At 35.7% G+C, this 22175-nt stretch overlaps 4 protein-coding genes and 3 long non-coding RNA genes across 11 annotated transcripts; 5 read left to right on the forward strand and 2 right to left on the reverse strand.

Moving 5' to 3' along the window:
• Positions 1-2340: 2340 nt before the first annotated feature.
• Positions 2341-5797, forward strand: LOC118436420 (zinc finger protein 26-like). 2 transcript variants are annotated; one of them, XR_004835436.1, is made up of 7 exons: positions 2341-2645; positions 2707-2953; positions 3021-3223; positions 3342-4306; positions 4399-4540; positions 4641-4944; positions 5009-5797. XR_004835436.1 is itself a non-coding variant. In XM_035854523.1 (6 exons), the coding sequence occupies exons 1-6, from the start codon at positions 2627-2629 to the stop codon at positions 5045-5047; spliced, it is 2019 nt and encodes a 672-aa protein (XP_035710416.1). In that variant the 5' UTR covers positions 2347-2626; the 3' UTR covers positions 5048-5797. The 2 variants fall into 2 exon arrangements, 1 of the variants encoding a protein (XP_035710416.1); XM_035854523.1 differs by having other exon boundaries at positions 2347-2645; positions 4399-4944.
• A 454-nt stretch (positions 5798-6251) lies between these two features.
• Positions 6252-8227, forward strand: LOC110853677 (SEC14-like protein 2). Of its 2 annotated transcripts, none has more exons than XM_022101991.2 (7): positions 6252-6535; positions 6615-6690; positions 6843-6886; positions 6978-7101; positions 7375-7659; positions 7850-8011; positions 8108-8217. In XM_022101991.2, the coding sequence occupies exons 1-6, from the start codon at positions 6494-6496 to the stop codon at positions 7975-7977; spliced, it is 699 nt and encodes a 232-aa protein (XP_021957683.1). In that variant the 5' UTR covers positions 6252-6493; the 3' UTR covers positions 7978-8011; positions 8108-8217. The 2 variants fall into 2 exon arrangements, with proteins under 2 accessions (XP_021957683.1, XP_021957682.1); XM_022101990.2 differs by having other exon boundaries at positions 6257-6535; positions 7833-8011; positions 8108-8227.
• Positions 8029-11728, reverse strand: LOC118436421. Its single transcript, XR_004835437.1, has 3 exons — positions 11314-11728; positions 11097-11233; positions 8029-8159 (listed from the first exon to the last, which is right to left on the reverse strand). It is a non-coding gene; the product is annotated as an uncharacterized LOC118436421 (long non-coding RNA).
• Positions 11729-11814: 86 nt separating this feature from the next.
• LOC110853678 (nucleolin) lies at positions 11815-13433 on the forward strand. 2 transcript variants are annotated; one of them, XM_035854524.1, is made up of 4 exons: positions 11815-12217; positions 12640-12852; positions 12918-13136; positions 13220-13433. In XM_035854524.1, the coding sequence occupies exons 2-4, from the start codon at positions 12662-12664 to the stop codon at positions 13233-13235; spliced, it is 426 nt and encodes a 141-aa protein (XP_035710417.1). In that variant the 5' UTR covers positions 11815-12217; positions 12640-12661; the 3' UTR covers positions 13236-13433. The 2 variants fall into 2 exon arrangements, with proteins under 2 accessions (XP_035710417.1, XP_021957684.1); XM_022101992.2 differs by having other exon boundaries at positions 11824-12354.
• Positions 13434-13866: 433 nt separating this feature from the next.
• Positions 13867-15286, reverse strand: LOC110853568. Its single transcript, XM_035854525.1, has 3 exons — positions 14835-15286; positions 14574-14765; positions 13867-14309 (listed from the first exon to the last, which is right to left on the reverse strand). Exons 1-3 carry the CDS (start codon positions 14965-14967, stop codon positions 14092-14094), a joined length of 543 nt encoding a protein of 180 aa, XP_035710418.1. The 5' UTR covers positions 14968-15286; the 3' UTR covers positions 13867-14091.
• Positions 15287-17007: 1721 nt separating this feature from the next.
• LOC110853680 lies at positions 17008-19562 on the forward strand. Its single transcript, XR_002548239.2, has 3 exons — positions 17008-17306; positions 17413-19155; positions 19251-19562. It is a non-coding gene; the product is annotated as an uncharacterized LOC110853680 (long non-coding RNA).
• Positions 19563-20501: 939 nt separating this feature from the next.
• On the forward strand, positions 20502-21784 carry LOC110853405. 2 transcript variants are annotated; one of them, XR_002548204.2, is made up of 4 exons: positions 20502-20868; positions 20963-21330; positions 21421-21511; positions 21591-21784. It is a non-coding gene; the product is annotated as an uncharacterized LOC110853405 (long non-coding RNA). The 2 variants fall into 2 exon arrangements; XR_004835506.1 differs by having other exon boundaries at positions 20966-21330.
• Positions 21785-22175: the final 391 nt, after the last annotated feature.

Here is a 22175-nt window from a genome sequence, read left to right on the forward strand (position 1 = left end):
TAATCGGAAATTGAATATTGAACAAGAATATAAATCATCGCATTTTGATTGGATACATAGCCCTTGATTTGATTTTGATTAGAGGATTTTTTTGATTGTCATGATTAATTTTTTTGTGATGGGGTTTTGAAAAAGAAAAATCTGAGACTAATTTGATTTTCGCGAATTGATTTCAAGTCAAGTTATAAAAAAAGACTGGGGACAAAATCCCTGCCCATCCCACACACCCGGGCATCATCTCTATATAAACTATCCGAGTTTGTTCATTGGGATGTTGGTTTGGTTTGGTGGTGGAGAGATTCACTTTGCTTTTCTAGTTTACGTTACTGCCTCGCCCCAAGGCGAGAGAGGTACATTCCATACATTTCGCCAGTCAGGAGTAGTAACGAAATCCACCTGCCATCCGTACTTTTGCAGGCATATAGAAAGATACGATACGATGAGAGGAGGAGGAGGGTGGCCCTTTCATCTAAACGTAAATCCAATCCGATCCATGGGACAGGAAAATTTTATGTAACGTGCGAATAAAAAAGTTAAAAAAATGCCCGGCTTTTGTGCCCACCAGATGCTGTCAGATGCTTATTATGCTTACGTATACATATGTATTTAGGGATGGAAATGGTGGTATGCATACAAAAATGTATGTGTGTATGCAGCATTGTGTTGTTGTGGGTTGAATGAATTTGATCCGATTATTTGATCGGCTTAGATTTTTATTTTTGCGTCACTCTTCAGTTTGCATACCGGGTTTTTTTAAGGGGATCAAATAACGAGAGGATTTGATATATAGGAAGGAATGTGCTTATTTGTAAGGTGGAGAAAATTTGTGGTTGAGTGGAAATTGTGATGTAATTCATTTAATGTGTAGTTAGAATTAGGGATAAGTTTCGATATTTAAATGAAAAAATGAAACAATGTGCAAAGAGTACAGAAATTTTTAGGATTGTTTTTTATAACAATGATTTGCTTGATGCTTTTAACAAACAAATTCAATTTTAAACAAGAAATAGTGTTATAAGCATTTAGTTTTTATTCATAATGGCACTTAAATCATACGAAATAACTTTTTCATGAACATAAAAATGTAACAGGATTTTTACAAAATAAATTGTTCTGTTCATTACATTTACAAGCTGATCTAACAATGGAGGCGCAAACCATGTTCAGCCCAGATTATTTTTTGACCATGTTAGTTTGGAAGAGCAAGTCTCTCGAAACAACATTTGGTTCACCACTTGCGCAGATGCGCAAAATTCAGCACGTTATGGGCGCCACGAGTTCGCAAAACGCATGATTTTTGATGCAAAGTCCAGAGCGAGCTCACTCTCGACCACTTTTTGCGAACTTGTGGCGCCCATAACTTGCTGAATTTTGCGCATCTGCGCAAGTGGTGAACCAAATGTTGTTTCGAGAGACTTGCTCTTCCAAACTAACATGGTCAAAAAATAATCTGGGCTGAACATGGTTTGCGCCTCCATTGCAAGATAAAAAGTAATTTTAGCTATAAGTCACACACAACAGTACTTTTAAAATTGGATAATTAAATATTCTACAGGAGCAAAATTAACTATATTTGCATTTGTATGAAAAAATGATTTTTAATTGTGAAACTATTTTATCCTAATTACACACAAATTGGTAATCAAGTTTCTCGAGCTTTAATTCTAATTAACGTGTGAAAAAGTAACATTTGACTTAAATAACGTCAGAAAATAAAATTACAAATTACAAAATAATTTTTGCATGCATAGCATAAAACAAATAAGTAAAGTGAAACGTATAGCGATCATTTTTCAAAATTAAAATTGTGTTTTTAATATGCCGATTAGTATATGTATGCTTTGCTGACCAATGTTTTTTTAATTTACACTGGAGATGAGATTATTTTCAGTACTGTGAATTTTAAAAATTGTATTTTGAAATGCATGTACTTTTACCACCTCTGATAATTTGACAAAACTAATTTAGTCCACGACTGAATCATGACTTGATTTTACGAAAATAAATAAATATGCACATATGAAAAAATTACGACATGAAAATATTTCTAGTAAATTTAAAGGGACGTCTTTTCTGAATTTTATCTTTTTTTTGAAGAATTCAATAAACCTGAGACATAAATCCGAAGTTAACATGCTTTACTTAGGGAAAATTTCTAACGGTAATGCCTTCAAATAATGCGATTTCAAAGTGTTTAACAATGTGATTTCAATTAATAGTCTGATGGATTAAAAATAACCTAAAATTGCATACAGAATTTTTGTAGGCGCTTTGTTATTCATTTTCATGAAATTCTGAAAACTATTTGTTCATGAAATGTGTATCAAGATCTTGTTACAATAAATGCGGGATGTGAATTTGAGACCGACAGAGCAGCTGAAAGTATTCTCAAATTCTCACACACAACATTTGTTAAAAATTTTAACTTAAAATTTAAATTGTTTAATTATGTAGTTGCCTTGTAATTAATTGTATAGTAGGGACCATGACGGTCACGAGTTGTTTCTGCAGCCCTAAAGTTTAGGGATCAAGATATGTCGACGACGCTACGAAAAAATCCATTTCCTCCAAAGTTTGTGAGCCTTTCTCGTTCGTCGAAATTTTATGGCAAATTTTATATTTGATCATGAAAATGAAAGATGAAGGTAATGATTTATTCAATATTTGAATTAGACTATTTTAATGCAATTTTTTCCAAATGCATAGATCAACTTCTCCGGAACACTGGTGCTGAAATGGAACCACTTGTCATCAAATCGGAAATAGAAGTGGAAAATGATAATTCAGGGGAATGTATTAGAAATGTGCTCGAGGATGACGACGATGAGGAGGATGACGTAGAAGACTGGTCACAACAGGTCATGGACGAAGTAACGGACGAGGAAGAAGACGACGACGATGAAGAAACAGACCTCAGCCGTGATCCATTGGAAGATGTTGATGATTATTTCCGGTAAATAGCTCATGTCAATTCATTATTTTTGTTTTCTTAATTAGCAATAATCCTGCTTTTGTCACAGTAATGGTTCGGCCCATTCAAACCGCGATGGCCCACCTCAAAAAATTGGGAAAACTGGGGATCCGGCTTTTAATAAATCATCGTCCAAGAAACTCCCTCGACCAAAAGTAACCAAGAAGATCAGAAGGAATCCATCCAAGATAGATCCACTTTCTATTTGTTCCATTTGTGGTGACAAAGGACCTTGGGCTTATCCAAAAAATAGTAATGTCACAAAATTATTCATGACAATAATGACCATATTAACAAACTTACCAAAGTTCCTTGGCATTGTCCTTGCAATTATGTAAATTAATTAGTATCGTATCACCTTGTCCAACAGCACTACAAACTCACCTCAACTGCCACTCGATCGAGTCCCACAAAGATGACGAACGTTGGTACTCACCCGAGAAAATGAAATGCCCCGTCACTGTTTCCTGCAAATTTGTGAGGAAGAGCCCCCTCCTTATTTGGGAACATATCATGGAAAGTCATATCACCCTCCTTCACCATTGCCCCACCCCCTCATGTGACGAGTACTTTATTTTGGAATCCACCCTCAACGCCCACGTCGCACTCCACTCTTCAACGTCCCCCGTTCCTTGCCCAGTTTGCGACACTACGTTCCCAGACGGCCCCTCCCTCCTGGAACATCTCAGTTCCTCCCACAGTAGCAAAAAAACAGCCACGATGTACACCTGCTCAACCTGCAAGCGAGCGTATTCCAGTCTGATAACACTTCGTGACCACGAGAAACGTCACACGAATCTTGACGACAGAAGAAAATCCTGTGAGTTTTGTTCCTATACATGCCTCAATGCAGGAACGATGTCTAACCATATCATCACTAAACATGAGGGGGACCCAACTCTTAGGAAGAAGTGGAGGTGTGACCTCTGCAAGAAAGCGTTCGTCTCCAAGGTTGTGCTAAGGCGACATGTCACATTGCACAAAAAATTCGATGGCACTGGTAGAACGTTAAAGTGCAAGATATGCGAATACCCCTTCTTTCCTGGAGAGGATGGGAAGCTTCAACTACATTTAGAAAAGATTCATGGGGATGGGAACGATTTAAGGCTGAAAAAATGTGTCATCACTGGATGCGCGTTCACGACCTCAGCGTCGACACACCTGCGGCAGCACGAGAGAAAACACCACCCAAAACTCTTGATCCATAAATGTGATTCATGTGGGAAGGTGTATTCAGAAAAGATTTTGTTGGAAACGCATCTCAAAACGCACCAAGAAGGGGATGGACTGTTTGGTTGCTGCGTGTGCAAATCGATTTTTCTATCAGGGGATAAGTTATGTAGATACAATTTTGAAAAAATATCATGCAATTGGACGTATATTTTAAATTTCTGTAATAATTTCCTTGATTGTTTACTTATTTCTAGCTCGCTGCCCATTTGAAAATTCATAATGGAGAAAGCAACCTCTCCTGCGACCTCTGTCCTGTCACCTTTGCTGACCGTGGGCAACTTCGAGCTCATAAAATACTCAGACATAACGCGCCTACACCTCATATCTGCTCCATTTGTAAGAAGAAATTTGCTAAAAAGAGTTACCTACAAGAGCACATGGATACCCAACACCCATCTGAAACCACGCCTACCTTTGGCTGTCACCTTTGCTCTAGGGTTTTACATTCTCTTGCGCAAATCAGAGCTCATATTAGGAACGTGCATGAAAAGCCGCAAAATATTCCCACCTGTCCAACCTGTGGCAAGAAGGCAAGCGACATGAAAATGCACATTTTAAGAGCACATGCTAATGCAGATAAAAAGGCAAAGAGGAGCTGCTATTTTTGTGGAAAGACATTTATCCGAACTGAAGAGTTAACGACGCACTTATCGACCCATACTCTGGAGAAACCATTTATTTGCCACATTTGCTCGAAGGATTACACGCAGGGTGCTTCTTTGGGAAGACATTTTAAAATGGTGAGTCTTGTTTAGATGAAAGTTTAGCTATTTTGCAGGTAATTAAGTTTATTTTTTTGGACAGCACAAGACTAACGGGGATTTCTTCCCAAAACCGGACTAGTTTTGAATGACGATAGTGGAAGGGAAAAATGTCGACCTATTCGTTGCTAGCGGAAAATTTCCTTTAAAAGTCAAAGCATAGGGCAATAATTATACTTATGTATGTATATTGTTAGTGTCGGTTAATAATCTGTAACTGGAAGGTCAGACGTTGGCTAGCACGCAAGCTCTATTTTTTTAACTTTAAAATATTGTATCACTCAGATTTAACGATAAACAGTCGGATACAAAGTTCGCATTACGTAGAAATCAGTAATTAATACAGTTTGTCAAGCCTTTTAATTCAGGTACATTACATGCTAAGTAAGTATTAAATACATACATGGCATTTTTATATAATTGTTGTATTACAAAAATGACGACTCATCCTTCAAGTACTTTGAGATATAATTTAATTATCTTAATTTTATCGTATTTTAGCGCTTAGTCGAGTGTTAATTACAGGATTAATTAACACCAACGAATTGTGTCGTAAATTTTTACTGCAACGAAGAATTATCTCTAAAACTTATTTATTATCCTTATGTCATACGTAGTACACAGTCCGTGGGTAAGTAGGAAACTGGAAGTGGATACCTAATATTCATGTAATTCGATCTTAAGTATCCTAGAATTCCCATCATTAGAAGCTTCAGTTTGTATTGGGAAGTTTATGTATTTTTTATAAGTACTTGATAAACTAGTCAAGTAATGCAATGTTGAATAAATAACATAATAAAATACATAACATTGGTGTGAATTTTAAATTAAATATGTACGTAAATCGGACTTTGTATCATATCGGTGGTGTCGGTTTCGGCTCACCTCAAATCTTAATAGAATTGACCTTGTACCACCAAACTTGTCTTGCATATCAATTAAATGGAACGTCGTGAATAATTGATCAATAACCGAAAGAGAATATGTACATAAATTGTTTTATATTGTTGCTTCGCTGAAAATAATTTACATGTAAAAAACCTGACATTTCACGTACCTACTGCGACTGGGACGAATTGAAGGGTGTGTTTTATACACATAAAATTTTACGATGCTTAATTACAAAGATCAGGTTCTTATGGCATGTGTTAATATACGCACACATACATTAAATTTGTAACATCTTTACGCAATGATCATTAAAACTGTGGATGAATGATATACATATTTATTTAAATACATTTCAAGATCCTTGTTTTTTCATGCTCTAAATCATAAATATTATTTTATTGTTTTGTGTATCTAGTTTCAATAATCGACTAATTTTTGTTGTTCATGTAAACTAGCAGGTATTTCCAAGTAACAAAGCATGTAGTAGTAACCCAAGTTGAATTTGATATTGAGGTTTGTCATAATTTTCCTCTGCATTTGTTCGAGAACCAGACCGAAGCAATCCAGTCGAGAATTGGAGTTCGGAGTGCATAGTCTTGAACTACTTGACTAATGACTAACAGGGTCTGGAATTACAATGGAAGCCGTGTCAGAACATGAGACCCGTCTAGTACAAGAGGTGAGATCTCAATAATTTTGTGACATAAGGGACTTGGAATTACAATTTCTTTAAAACGTGATAATTTGGGATGCTACAGCTTCGGAAACGCACCTCAGATTTAAATCTGGCTCAGGAATATGTAAAGGACAAAAACCTGGTGAGATTTTTGAGAGGTCGGTAAAGAAAGTTGTCATTAATCATTAATAAATATCATACACAAATCTGTTATTAATGTAACGCCAAAGTCGAGTCATATCAATTTTTATTACAACAATTTTATCAATCTTCAATATATAGATAAATGATATTTTACTCATAACTTTAGCTCGAAGACAAAGCATTACTCCAGCAGAACAAATGCTACGCAAGGTAAATTCATACCATAATTAATCAATTGGTCGAAAATCATAATTAGAAAAGATCATAGATAATTTACTCGTCTTTTTTTGACACATAATAGAACCACGTCTGGCTCAAGGAGAACGACGTGGATGCTATCGTCTCGAAACCTGATCCTCCCGGCTGGGGTGTCAACGGTCTTTTTCCCTGGCACATTTGCGGTTTTGACAAGAACGATAATCCAGGTACGTAAGTTAGGGCGATAACAAAGTTAAGATAGTTAACATTACTTTAACATTAACTTAAACATTAATGTAAATCTAGTCAGATGAATCCGTGACTCTCTAATGTAAATCGTGCATCTGCACAAATGCAATACCTAGTCTCAAATCGACATGACAAATATTTTTACATATTTCCGAATAATCATTACATTTTTGCTATTTGATGAGGGCCACAGGCCATATATTAATAAATTCTTACTTACTACTACTTACATTTTTGATGTTTTTTTTCAGTGATCGTCCTAAAATTCGGGGCTTGGGACGTCAAGTCCGTCGTCTCTAACCAACGCGAAGACTTTATGTCATATGCGATTAAAACTATGGAACTATGTGCTCGATCATGTGCCCATTCGACTCGCGAGAAATCTTGGATGGGCCAATTAGTTGGCATCTATGACTTCAAGGATCTCTCATTTTCGCAAATGAGATGTTTCGAAGTGATCCAGATTACGATGCAGGCGTCGCAACTTTTTGACAGCAATTACCCCGAATTGTTGGGGAGGGGATTTGTGGTGAATGGTAAAAATTACTTCATTCTGAAAATCAGATACCTTTATACTTAAAGTTTGCTTCAAAATCAAGTTGTTTATTAGAAAATGCATGTTCAAATTTATTTTTTTATTTACTAAACAATCAATGTGCAGATAGATAAGTTTTAACATGAATCCAACGAATTTTACATTTCATTTCAGCTCCCATGACTTTTCAGATTTTATGGAAATTGATCTGTCCCGTCATGGACGACAAGACGGCGAGAAAAATTACCGTGCTTGGTTCGGATACCGACATTATGAGAAACGAAATTGGAAAGTATGTCCCATTTGCAGAATTTCCTAAAATGTATGGTGGTGATGGGGATAACGATTTAAAGGTGGGTGCTTATTTGAAAGATATAAGTATTTTTGAAAAGTACTGTGTTCAATAAAATAATATTAATGACGTAAGCACTTATCTTTTAATTATGTAGATAATCGTCGCACCGGATGGATCACCAATAAGATTGTCAAAGATGTAATAATCTGTATAAAGATAAAGTTAATTGTGTGAATAAAATGAAAATCATTCATTTTTTTGTAATTCTTGAGAATTTTTAAAAAATTCATGATCAATCTCATTTGCATTTATCATTTCATATTTAAAATGGAAATTGCACTATTAATGTATATTTACTACATGCATCAAGTTTCAAGTCAACCGTATGCATAATGCCGTGGGATAAAGTGCCACTAATTTAATTGCTGTGTCATGTCTTATTTAATTTAATTAATAATTGTGCTCGAAAGTGAGACATACGAGAAATGTAAGTTTATCGTCTGATAAGTGGCACGGCACCGACATAATTGAATTAATCTAATTGTAGCCCTGATTTATACGAAGCGTTTTATATAATTTTCCATAAATTTTCCTCTTAATTTTGTGAGAACTAGTCACTAATTCGTATTTAATTACACAGTGCAGGCAACTGGAACTAAATCAGAAATTACGAACTAAACCTGGATTATTACATAATTTAATTAGTAGTATAGCTTTTAATATAGTTAAATTAGCAGGGTTCGGAACCATGTTCCAAGATATTCCGCATACGCAAAAGCGACAAACTGCACAGCCTCAGATTCCTATTTACATAAGATTCATAAAAATTATAACAGAACTATTATACAAAAAAACATTGATACACATTCATCATCATTATCTGCAAGGCTGTATGACCCGCTTCTCGTCCATTGCATTATGACTCATCACTACCCGAGCAGCACCAAAAATTCATGGTAAGTACCGGACAATTTTTGCTCAAAAAATTTTAAAACGAAAAATTTGATGTTTTTTCCTACCATAATATATACCTAGACATATTACATCATACAGCTTATTGAATTCCCGTTCGAAATTAAATTTTAGTCAATTTAATTTTTCAGGAAAATTTTAAAACCAAAATTATAGCGATTCGAACGGAAACCCAGTATGTCATATATCTAGATATATATTCTGGTAACAAAAAACATGAAATTTTTCGTTTTAAAATTTTTTGAGCAAAAAATGTCCGGTACTTACCATGAATTTATGGTGCTGCTCGGGTAGTGATGAGTCATAATGCAATGGACGAGAAGCGGGCCATACAGCCTTGATTATCTGTATTGTCACAAGTTAACGAGTCACTTGACTCTGGGCTGGGGATTATCAACGTGCGTTATTAATAGACAGACATTGACTCGAATTTATTATAATAAATGCAAAAATGTACTTAGAGAAATCATAATAGATAAATAAATTTAAAAAAATAAAACTAAGGCGAGAGGCGCTATTACAAACAAGAAACAAGCCCTCCCACCAACACCCCCGTCTCGCCGCGGCCCCATTAATATTTTTATATCTGGGGGTGTAACCACAATTTTATTTTTTGTAATTCTTTCCTGCATCATACCCAACAATTTAGAAAACCACGTATAATGGGGTATATATGCCAACATTGATGCATGCTATTTTCGTGATAGTGTCATAAAATTGTCGCACAAATGTCGGAAATGAAACTACAAGTTTATTTATGTAGCTCGTTTACCAGAGCAGCTATTCCGAAATTCTGAAATTACTGAATGAAGACTTGGAATGTATTTAACCGCATGATTGCATACGTTAAAATAGTTGGTTTTAAGAAATAAACATTTCATTTTGTGTACGACGGGTAATGAACAGAGTCCGGGTATGTGTATATTCCAAGCTTTTTCAACAACAATACTGATTGATTTGAAACTTTAGGATCTTGGTTCTGGTATAGATTTTCTTTAATCAAATTTAAAAAATATTTTTACACATATTTTGTAGACTTGATTAAACATTTCGCATAAATGTTTCGGGGTTTTTCAATAATTTATCCGGACTCTGTTGATTAATGCTAGACTACTACATATTTTCCTAAATTGAAATTAATGCAAGAACTGCAGCCGACAGGGTTTACAAGTGCAATGCAATATAAAACTGTATTTATCAATTTAAATGCAGTTTACATTAGTGGTTAAAACTTTGAATCATAAATTTCGATTACACCCCCCAGACATAAAAATATTAATGGGGCCACGGCGAGACGGGGGTGTTGGTGGGAGGGCTTGTTTCTTGTTTGTAATAGCGCCTCTAGCCTTAGTTTTATTTTTTTTAATTTATTTATTTTGGGGTTTTTAAGTGAGCAATTTTTTAACTCCGTAATTAAAAACCTACAATTCAGACTAGCTATAGCCCGAGTCAAGAAAAGGTTGGAATTATCACCCAATACTGCATTACGAACCATTACAAATTTCTCTACCAAATTTCAGCTCGATTGGATGATTTTGAAAAATCAATAAGGGTCGCTTCACAAGGTCGCTCCAAATGAAAATGTTTTAAATTTCAATTCATATTCTATTATAACCCATTAGAGCTCCATGTCAAATTTCAGCTTTCTAGCACAATTTTTAAATTTTGATGTATAATATGCACGCCACCCACTTATGTGGCCCCCATCAGTCCAAATCTTGTTTGGTCCCTTCTTCGAACTTGGTCGTTGCATTGCCAAGCCACATGTTTGTACCAAATTTTGGTCAAAATCGGTCAATGCTTGAGAGAGTTATCGAAAGACAGACTAACGTGACGATTATATAAGCCCTGTCTCGGGCCATCATCTACACATATACAGGGTGGTTAAAATGTCACGCCACAATGGAAATTTTTTCAATGGGAAAAGTCCCTCAATCTCCATTAGTTACAAGATTTGGGATTGAGATTTTTATAAATTATTATCAAAACTGATGACAAAATTCTTAAAATGTTGCATTTTAGAGACAAAATTTCGGTAACTAATGGAAATTTATGGATTTTTCCCATCGAAAAATTTTCCATTGTAGCGTGACATTTTAACCACCCTGTATATAAAGAATTTCTTTACGAAAGTTGCTATGGATGTTAACTGAATTTTAAAATTTTAAAACCTCCATAACTTCGTCATTGTTGATCCGATCTGCATGAATCCAAAGAATGATCTTAATGTTTTTTGAAGCTCTTTCGATTTCCCTGAGCCGATTTTTCACTTTCAGCGGAATATTTTGAGATGCAGGAAAAAAAGTCACTAAAATGAGAAATATACCATGAAGGTGTAAACCGATTAAGCCCAGAGATCTATAATCAATACTACAAAGAATTTACTACCCATTGGTCAAAACCGCATGTCTCTACAACGTATGGTTCTCTCACAATCTTATCTGACTGTTTTGAGGTGTCCACTTAACTGCATACTATGGCTTCGCCGTAACCATGCACGTATTTTTTTTGGGTGCATGGTTACGTTTGGGGTCTCGCCTTAGAAAAATGGAATGTGGAATGGATCTCAAAACCAGGAATGACAATTGTGCAATGCAAAATTGACACGTACATGTATAGATGCGTTTGTGTAGTTTGTACGTCGAAAACGAAATCGTGGAATGGATGAATGCAGCTCAAAACTCAAAACCAGGAATGACAACTGTGGAATGCAAAATTGGGTAAAGGAATAGATGAGTTTGTGTTGTTTGTACGTCAAAAACGAAATGCTGCAGCAGAATTGTTGATTGCTTGCTGTGATACATTATAGGATTAGGTAGGATGATACTATTGGATGATTGCATTGCATCACACACGTTTGGAGAAAGTACCGCTTGAGAGGGAAGCATTCATCCATATAGTTAACCAACAAAGTTGTTTGCGCAATATGTGTCAATTATTTCTTCAAAAAATCTGAGTTAAAACAATTAAATTTCAAACAATAACAGAAGTTCTGTTACAGAAGTAACGAACTAAAGTGAAATAGTTGCAAAAATTGTACTGTTGGTCAAACTAGTGATTACTGTTCGACTTCTTAGCGAGATAGCTCTGAGATAACTTTTACTGCATGTTATAATATGACAGTTGTTTTAAATACTTTTAAATTAATTGATATATATTTACATGTATAAAATTAAGCTGTATTATTTTCCTGACTTGAGAGTTGGATGCACCTCAAATGTGCTGCCGTTCCACGTCGGTGAAGGACATTGAAACTATGGTGGCTTCTTCTTTTGACTTTGAGTAGCTGCTGGTAGTATTTTGTTTTCCAGATTTTTCGATATTTCCAAATTTTATGTTTTTAAGAAATATTGACAGGTCCTAAATTAAGGTCACCTTTTCCAACACAGTGGTGTTGTGTTCACTGGATAGTATATTATTTTTTTCAAGGTTAGATATTTTTAGAAGTTTAATCTCCGGCGAATTGGATGACTGAGTAGCCGACGTTGTTTTTGTTTATCTTTTTTGTTTACTTATTTTTAAGTTATCTGAACTAATCTGAAGTAGTTCATCTTGTTCTGTGACTTATGCTAACTTACGTGTTTTATCTTTTTTGATGTTCTCCCCCGTGTCGAATTATGCGTTTGATATATTTTTTTAAGTTGGCGAACTTTCCTCGACTCATCAATATGTTTTAGAATTTTAAAAAGAAATTTAAATTTATCTTCCTTGCAGACATCTGGAGAAGTAACATAACATGGCCACCAAAAAGACACTGCCTTCCGAAAGCTCTGAAAGTACGAACGAAGATAATAAGACATTTACTTGTACGAAATGTAAGATGGATATCCGTGGAGATCAACGGGAGGCACATCGCCGGGAACATTATCCAGCAGGACCAAAACGTCCGGCTCAGGCGCCCCGCCCAGGGCCAAGAAGCAGGACTCGGTAATGATTGTAATCATGATGACAAACTAAATGTAATTTTTTTAACTCGGCTAATGTTATTGCAGACGGCCTGCATCAGTAACGACTGAAGAAGGATCGCTCTTTGAGGCGGAGGAGGAGGAGGAGGAGGAGGAGGAGGAAGAAGAAGAAAATCGTCGATCCACCCTTCGTTCACAGACTGCTGCTGTCGTCGAACCAGATGCTAACGACACTTCGGTGATGGCTCGAGAACAACGGGCTAAACTAATCCATTGGAAGAACACCCCGGCATACAAAAATAAGAAGTAAGGCGAACAAAGTATATAAATTACGTGGTTATTATTTGCGAACTATCTAGCTTATCCGCATATTCTTTTCTTTCTTTCAGGTTCAAGGGGGCTTAATAATGATGCCTCTAAACTATGAATTATATAGAGGTTTTAATGTGTAAGAGCATGTTGATTGAATTAATATTTTCTTATTTTTCCTAACGTTACGGTTCAAAATGAAACCGCTAGATAATATTTAAAGTATTTAGAATAACCCATTATCCCTGGCGTTTCTTTTATTTGATGGAATAAACATGAGCTGGTTATAAAATATTACTTTGTTCGAACCTCATCTTATGTGTTAGGGGCTAGGTGATTGGCCATAAGAGGAGTGCTTGTGGGGTAGAGTCGACGGAAGATGATAACCCATGAAACACTAATCTAAAGCGTAGCTGCATATTGCTTTGACCATTTTGGCAACTTTTTAAGAAGACCGTCATCCTCGTTTCGTTTGATTTTTCTTCCCTTTAGAATATTTATGTAAAGCCCATTCTTTCAGTAAAAGTTTATTTTTAGAAATTATAGTCAAAAGTTAATAGTTTGTACATCGGCAGTTTGCAAGTTGCAACCAGTGAGTTTTATCACTTTTATCATTTTTTCAAGGCGAAATAATACTAAGGAAGGAATGACACGATAACACACAATAAATATTATTCTCATCCACCCATTTACCACCATATTATATTACACTTTATAATCATTAAATTATTTCATAAAAATTATGCTTTTCGAACTTGAGGGCAAGTTCGTGTTGACAATTACACATTAACCACAAGATTTAATTTATTTTACTTGATTGTGGTGAGCTCCTCCCACTTATAAGGAGTAGAGTTGTTGTACAATAACAGCAAATCCAACCAAGACAAGATCTGACCTGATAGTAAAAACATAGAAGTTTAGTTCAAATAACCTTTGCCCTTTAGCGACGACCTTACCATTTCCCTCCGCCTTGTCGTCGCGGCGCCCCGTTGCAATATTTCTTATTGTCACAGACACAATTCGTCACGAGCATTTCTTCCCCGAGGAACTTGAGTGTCTCGAAGGTACATCCCTCTGATGGTTCGGCGTCAAGGATATCAGGTCCACTTCCACAGCCACGCTCTTCAAATCCAACGATACGGGTGTCGTAAGGACGGGAGTAGTAGCAATCTGGAATTAAAACCGATGCAATATTTCAAGCTTTGTGAATCGTGCGACGCTATGACCCCCATTTCCGTGAAGCAAATTCGGTTGAGGAAAAAAGTGCCAGAAATCGTAAAAGTGGAATCATGAGTGTAAAAAAGGCAAAATGGCATGGACATAAACTCATAAAAATGACATGCATACGAGATATTTGCAGGTTTTTGCATTTGAATTTGCCAATTCTCCCAAGTATTCAAGTTTTTTTTTTGTATATCTGAAAAAGTGACTGACCTTCAACCCCCTCCTCACAGTTTTCAGTAAACTTGTCCTTTAAGATGTACGCCAACTCTTTGTTGTAATCACCTTTAGCCTCTTTAAATTTCTTCCAAGTCTTCCTGAAGACGCTGCAGCGTTGCAAAATCGTACCCGCGTCGGGGTGAAGGTCACCGACGCAGATGTAACAGCTCATGTTCCGTAGTGGGACTTTAAAAATGTATAAAAATACAAAGTTTGAAAATAAAGTTGTGAGTGAATACATTATGCATCGTATACCTTCGTTAAAAATCGTGTGTCGGTCTACAGGACTCTTTCTTCCCCACCTCACCATCCCCACGACTGGGCGTAGAAGGAAAATAGCGAACACGAGAAGAGTTGGGGTGACGAGGAGGCATTTTTTGGAAATCATCTTCACGAGAAATAACGACTCTCGTTAAGTTTGACCTTTAAGATCGTGAGTGAACATTGTTCTTGAAGGTGAAATTTTTTGTGTAAAAATTGAAACGTTTTATTTCCGGTGAGAGTACAAATTTTAAAATTCATTCCATGACCATAACAACTCAGAACGTTTTTCTAGAGAAACCTCAGAAATTCACAATATATGTAGAAATAATTTTTTTTTGATTTGACATTAATTTTTATAATAATTATATTATTAGAAATAATTAATAAATATTTAACTTTCTCCAAATGCTGTTAAAACCACTGTGGACAACGAACGTGATTTTAGCTGCCCGATCATCGGGCAAAATAAAAATATGAAACCAAAGCATGTGGAAATGTTAGTTTGTTCTTCAATAAATTAAATTTGAAGCAATTTAAAAGGAATTAAAAAAAATCGTTTTATACATATCTATATCTTGTTCCATGCATATTTCCGAGATTTCATCTGGGTTTTTCATAACCGGACTCTACGGACTTTTGTAGCGTTTCATTGCAAAATTTTCTCGAGAGAAATGTTGCATGAAATGAAGTAAATTATTTAAATCTCTAATCATCTCCAATTAATTAATTGCACGCATAATTAGAATTATCTTTTGATACAGGCTCCAACTATCTAACTTCTTGGCAAGTCAGGTCATCCATGATTTATTCATTTTTCCCTTCCTTTCCTTCCAATGATTTACAGTTATTTTGAGGAGATCTGGTCGTAAGTTTGGACAATATCTGGTTGCTCGTGTGATGATGATGACGCACAGAGCGATAAGTGTGGACATTTTCTTTTGCAATAAAAATATACTTAAATCAATCCATTCCAGTCAGAAAAAGAATAAGAGAGAAATCTAATGTGGCGGATACTTATTTATGTACACAAATAAATAAACCGTTACAAACGCATGTAACGAAGGGGTGCAACACGTGTGTTATACGTAGAATGAATATCATATTGCCTTTGCCTGTCACAAATTTGTTAAAATTGACACGTCTGACATGTCTTGTCCTCACGGTCACTGGAGTGTCGGAGGTCAAGACGAATGTCATATTCGTGTTCAGCGTTGAAAATCCGTGAAATTCGACGTCTGACATGATTTCTCATTTTGCCATAATTCCACACCCCCTTCCCGGAAATGGGTGTGGCATTTCCCGGGAAGGGGGTGTGGCATTTTTGGGCAACTAATTTATGGCTCGGGATGCCTAAAACAGATTAAAAAAATGTTTGGCTGTTAAAAAGCTATATATATATTATAGCTTTTTATCTTTGGGCACACCCCCAATGTTCTTCTGAATGAGTTATCTATCACAGATAGATTACCTTTAGGATTGCCTTTATGTAAGGAAAGAAAATAATACTAAAAAATTTTCATGCCCACACCCCCCAAATTTACGAGGGGGTCTGACGCCCATCATCGAACTCGACGCCCATCATCGAACTCGACGCCCATCATCGAACTCGACGCCCATCATCGAACTCGACGCCCATCATCGAACTCGACGCCCATCATCGAACTCGACGCCCATCATCGAACTCGACGCCCATCATCGAACTCGACGCCCATCATCGAACTCGACGCCCATCATCGAACTCGACGCCCCGATAAAAATTAGAAACACGTTGTAAAAAAAACTGCATCTCCAAATTTGCTCTTTTGACGCGTAATCTTACCAACAGACGGGCGGACATAACTAACCCATAAAGAGGTTTCACCTTTCACCCCTTAATAAATAACAAAATGCAGCTTGCATGTATGTATATTTGAGATAGCTGCTGTATGTATGAAATGAATTAGTGTCAAAATCACGTAGCTGTCATCAATGTCAAAAGTCATTGACGCACGAACGCGAGAAGAAACTTAAAACAGTACCAAAATCATATTGGTATGTTAATTGTGTGTGATAAGCGATAAATAAAGATATTAAATTCCTTCGTTTAGTAATCTTTGGTATAATTAAGGCTTGGAGTTATGAAGTACGAAAATTAGTATGGATGGATGGGACCATATATAAATATGAATAACTGTCCCAGGGATGATCACTATTCAAAGCAAGCGTCTCTCCCAAGCACGACAAAATCTTTTACTGCTCAACATTTCATAATTAAAGTCACAATCTCGACTTTTTTCCAAAGTTTTAACCTCTTTGAATACAATTAACGAAAAAAATCTTCATCAAAATGGTTCACATGAACGTTGCCTCCCGTTGCATCGCCCGTCACCAGGCCGCCGTTTTCCGTGGGATCCTTCCCATCCTGCTCGTGGCGTTGGTGCTCGTCGCTTTTGTGGCGTCAAGTTCTGCAGCTCCGTCTGAAAGGTGAGGATTTCATTATTTCGAAAACTTTAAAATTCGAAACTTTCGAATTTTAGACGAATGAAATTTCAATCTTTACTAATTTTTGATTTTTTTAAAAATTTTTTAGTATGCTTTTGTCCCCATTGGAGTTGGCATTTGGTCCTGTTCGTCGCTGTGCTGGGTTGTTATCTTGCAGACCGAGGGTGTAAATGGATCTACGTAGACACATGTAAAAAGCCGTCCCGTATTCAAATCTAGTTTAGAGGAGACCTTTTGTATTATTAACATAAATAGTTAATCTTATAGTTTTAATTATGCATATAAAAATATTTATTTAGTTATAAAGATGAGTACTACGATACTATTTTAATGAAGAGAAAGTAAAATCTTCGTTTAATACAAAAACTTACTTTTTAAATTCGTCAATTGTCCATATGCATTTTTATATACATTTTTGCATCAATTCATTCGTCATAAATATTTAAAATAAATTGTGAATGATTAAATTACATAAATTGTATCGTTTTTACATAATTTGTTCAATGTTGTATAACGCTCGAGTCGGTTTGTAGGTTTAATAATACGCGAAATATGTACCTTCATTTTAACGGGTAAATTTTATACCATCCAACGAAAATTTAGTTTTATAGTTTTGAAATTATATAGTCCAACAAGTATTTTCATCTTTCAATTTATATGTAGGATTTGAAATAATTTTTGTTGGAGGGGATCAATTTGTACGTAATAACACTTAAAATATTTATTTCATGCAAAAAAGATGATATGAAAGTATTATAACATTTATTACTGACTACTGCACAAAAATATCTAAAATAATTATTCAATTAGCATATGATTTAAAACCTCTCAATTAATAGTGACTAGTTTGCAAAGTCCTTTGCATAATATGATTTCTCGTCATCAAGAAAAGTCGTCCATTTCATTGGTTCCTCCTCCATCTTCACTAATTTTCTTAAAAGGATTCCTTTCTCTCTCCTTTAATAAAATTGTACCAATTTAGTTGACCCCATCCCAGGGGTCAATGTCTGTCGACGTCAATCCATAAATCCCAATGACGCACGTCCCTTCAAGTCGAGATGTCAACAAAGTAAAAATAAATTACATAAATTCTTACTTCTTAATCATGTCAATCTTTCTGGACTATTCACAGGATGTTAAGGATTGATGATTATCAGCCAAAAAAAAATTTGGACATGACCATCCCCAATTTCTCAGGGTTGGTAAAAGGAGATTTTTGTCTGTTCCGCATTTGCATATCTTACTAAATAGGAAAGAAACAATATCACGAATGACGAAGGAGATAACAATCTGTTAGTAGTAAATTCGTGCAAATTGAGTGACACTTTTTTGCAAGGTGTGAGTGTCCCAGAGATCAAAAGCCATTGACGCAGTTAGTTGGGGTGGGTAGTTAAATTTTCACTTGGTTTTACTTATCCAGCATACATGGTAATACTATTTTTAATATGGACGTGATATGGAAGGTGTGACCCTGGTGGTGGCGGTGATGGTGGTGGGTGAAAGGGTAAGATTGTCCAACATGTCGGTATAAATACCAAGCTTTCTTTCCATGAAGACCAACACTTGCCAAGAATCTTACCACAACTCATCTTCAACTGATCAAGAATTTATAAAATTTTTATAAATCTCGACTTCGTCGTCAAACTTTTCGATTTCAGTTTTAAATCCCTAAAAACTTTCAAATTTTCATCAAAATGGTTCACATGAACGTTGCCTCCCGTTGCATCGCCCGTCACCAGGCCACCGTTTTCCGTGGGATCCTTCCCATCCTGCTCGTGGCGTTGGTGCTCGTCGCTTTTGTGGCGTCAAGTTCTGCAGCTCCGTCTGAAAGGTCATTATTATTCAAAATTTGAATAGATTTCTGAGAATTTCTGTGAAATGCAGTATCAATCTTTACTAATTTTTGTATTTTTTCTACTATTTTAGTGTGTCATCCCCCTTGGAGTTGATTTCTAGTCCTCTTCGTCGCTGGGCTGATTCTGACTTCCTTTCCATCATTAGGTCGAGGGCGGTTGATAACTAGGTCGATAAAGTCACGACTACCGTTACGTATTTAAAAAATGAAGAAGACCTTTTCGTATTATTGTAAATAGTTTAAATAATTTCAATCCACAACATTCCAGTTAAAAAATTATCTGTAAATAAATTCATTTTAAATAAATCCTACTTTTCGCCACTGATTGTTATCAAGTATGGTTTCTCGTAATAAATAAAAAATATTTTCATCTTAAAAAATAATTCCACTTGGATATGAATTGAATCAATTTTTATCACTGCTTTATGGTCATCCGCATTAAAGGCATCTTAAAAATAAATATTTGCATCATTAAAAACAAATCAATTCTTTTTTGGCATAGTTTTAATGTCGTTTTTCAGATTTTTAATGAAATTAGTACATAGTGGTATTCTAATAGATAGGGTGTAAAACAGGTGAAATTAATTTCTCGGTTTGTGAACTAATGTGAACCTAATTTCACTTTTGAAAATCGCCAAACATAAACAATCAATATGCTCCTTATTTTAGGAAACTTATCAGTGCATTTATTCTGTAAGCATGAAATTTGTAAGGGAGCTTATTTCCTTTAAGAAAAAGTTATTGAAATGAAATACATAATTATTTACATCTCATGCCAATTGCAATTATCCGCATATTTCAAAATACTACCATTTTACAAACAGTATATTTACCAAAATTGCATTTCATTTTGAGACAAATTTTGCGTTTACACTGTGTAAATTACATATTTAATTGGGAACAAATCAGATTTTAACAGTAAAAATTATTATTAATACATATATTAATTTCACAAATTAATACGAATTATCCATCGTTTTTAATATCTATTTTGAACCACTATAAACTCATAAATTTTGACCAAATGGAAAATCACGTCATACATTTTATTCAGCTTCTTTCCTACAGCACACAGCCTCCCATTTTCATCTCCTCATTCAAACAAACCTGGAACAGAACATCTTCTCTTCACATCCGCCTTTGTTGAACTAATTTCTTTCTCATTTCATAAAATCGCACCCAATAACTTGACCTCGTAACAGCAGGTCAATGTCTGTCGTGTCTTGTCGACGTCAATCCATAAAATCGAATGACGCACGAAGCTCCAACTCGAGATATTAATAATGTAGAAATAAATCACTTACTTATCACAATCTTGATGAGGTTGACTATTCACGGGTATTAACTAATGTAGAAAAATCCATATAATTACTTATGCATAGTAAACTTACATCTCTTTTTTTCCCAAAATTCTGCAGGTTTTGCAATTCCTGGCAAAAAAAAACTATCACACCATGTATATACGTATCCGACTAAGGAGAGAACGTCTTATCCAATGACGTACGTATGTACAATACACGGCTTGTCGCAATAATTAATTCGCAGTGAAACTATTAAGGTGATAAATGTGTGTTCCGCATAATTGTCGTACTACGAATAATTTGCACTGAGTAAACTCTTCAATCAAATCGATTTCTCGGCCGGGTCAACGCACAGACGAAAATAGAATCGTCGAGTTTAAAAAGAATTGTAAGAAATACGTATTTTTTACAAAGATCAAAAGCCATTGACGCAAGTGTTGGTTCAAAATTAGAATGTGTGCATTTAATTCTTGACCTATCAGCAGGAATGATGGATCGCGTCTCGCCGGCGTCAGTACCGTGTGGTGCAAATAATTTTGCATTAAGGTGCGACTGGACTGGGTAACAAAGTAGGTCGGTATAAATACGAGTCGAGTCACTTTTTACGGAATCAAGATACAACGAGTCGCCTAATATACATCTCATTCAGAAATATTCTCTCGAATTTTCCAAACTTTTCCAAAGTTTTTGTCTCCACTTTTACGTGAAAAATTTGAAAATGGTTCACATGAATGTTGCCTCCCGTTGCATCGCTCGCCATCAGGCGGCCGTCTTCCGTGGGATCCTTCCCATCCTGCTGGTAGCGTTGGTGCTGGTACTTGCGGTCGTGTCAACGTCTGCGGCTGGAATTGTAAGTTGGAGAAAAATTGGAAAAATTTCCGAAAGATTTATGGAAACTTGGGAATTTTAATTTAACAATTTATTTTATTTTATTTTATAGCCAGCAGCAGAAAACTATAACTCGGAATCAGCGGCGAGATGGGGTAGCTCATTCGCATCGTCGGTGCTGGACGACCATAATTTTATTTAAGGTTGGTTCGATTTGATGATTAAAATGGTAGATTTGCAATTTTGAGTAAAACAAAATTAACAAAATTTGCATTTTTTTAGATCCTTGATGCTGCACCACCTGGTCATCTTTAATAAACTGTAACCATTCCATTACTTATGTAAACCACCTCATAGTTTTACCGCACACACAATAGCCTGTAAAGTTTCGATTTTAAGGAAATTGTACCATATTTCTAGTCCTATTTATATCACGGAATAAAAATAAAATTCGATTAAGATATTGTAAATCGTGACATGATTGCTTTTCAACAAGCTGTGAATTTCCATTATTTTCATTCGAACGGTTTTTGTTTGTCGGGGTTAACTTGTGATCTCACCCAATCCCGATTGCAATCTGGATCATGGAGTCTCGTCTGCTGGCCTACTTTCCACTTTCTCTCTGTTCTTTTGTACTTTCGTGATGCTTGACTTGGTCCCAATTTCTGGGTAAAAGGACACGTACGGCACAGGAACGTGGTGATGGTGGTGGAGAAAGTTGAGATTTTATATACTTTCACGGTTGCTTGGTCCATTGTTCCTCAGAAGAAGAATAACTTGTTGTTGTTCGTTCCACTTAAGGGAAATTTTTTTCATGGGTTGTTGCCTCACTTCCCACTCACTTCCGGGGATGGTGATGATGTCAAT

Source organism: Folsomia candida, unplaced genomic scaffold (genome assembly GCF_002217175.1).
Source record: "Folsomia candida strain VU population unplaced genomic scaffold, ASM221717v1 Fcan01_Sc008, whole genome shotgun sequence".
Classification (NCBI taxonomy): Eukaryota; Metazoa; Arthropoda; class Collembola; order Entomobryomorpha; family Isotomidae; genus Folsomia; species Folsomia candida.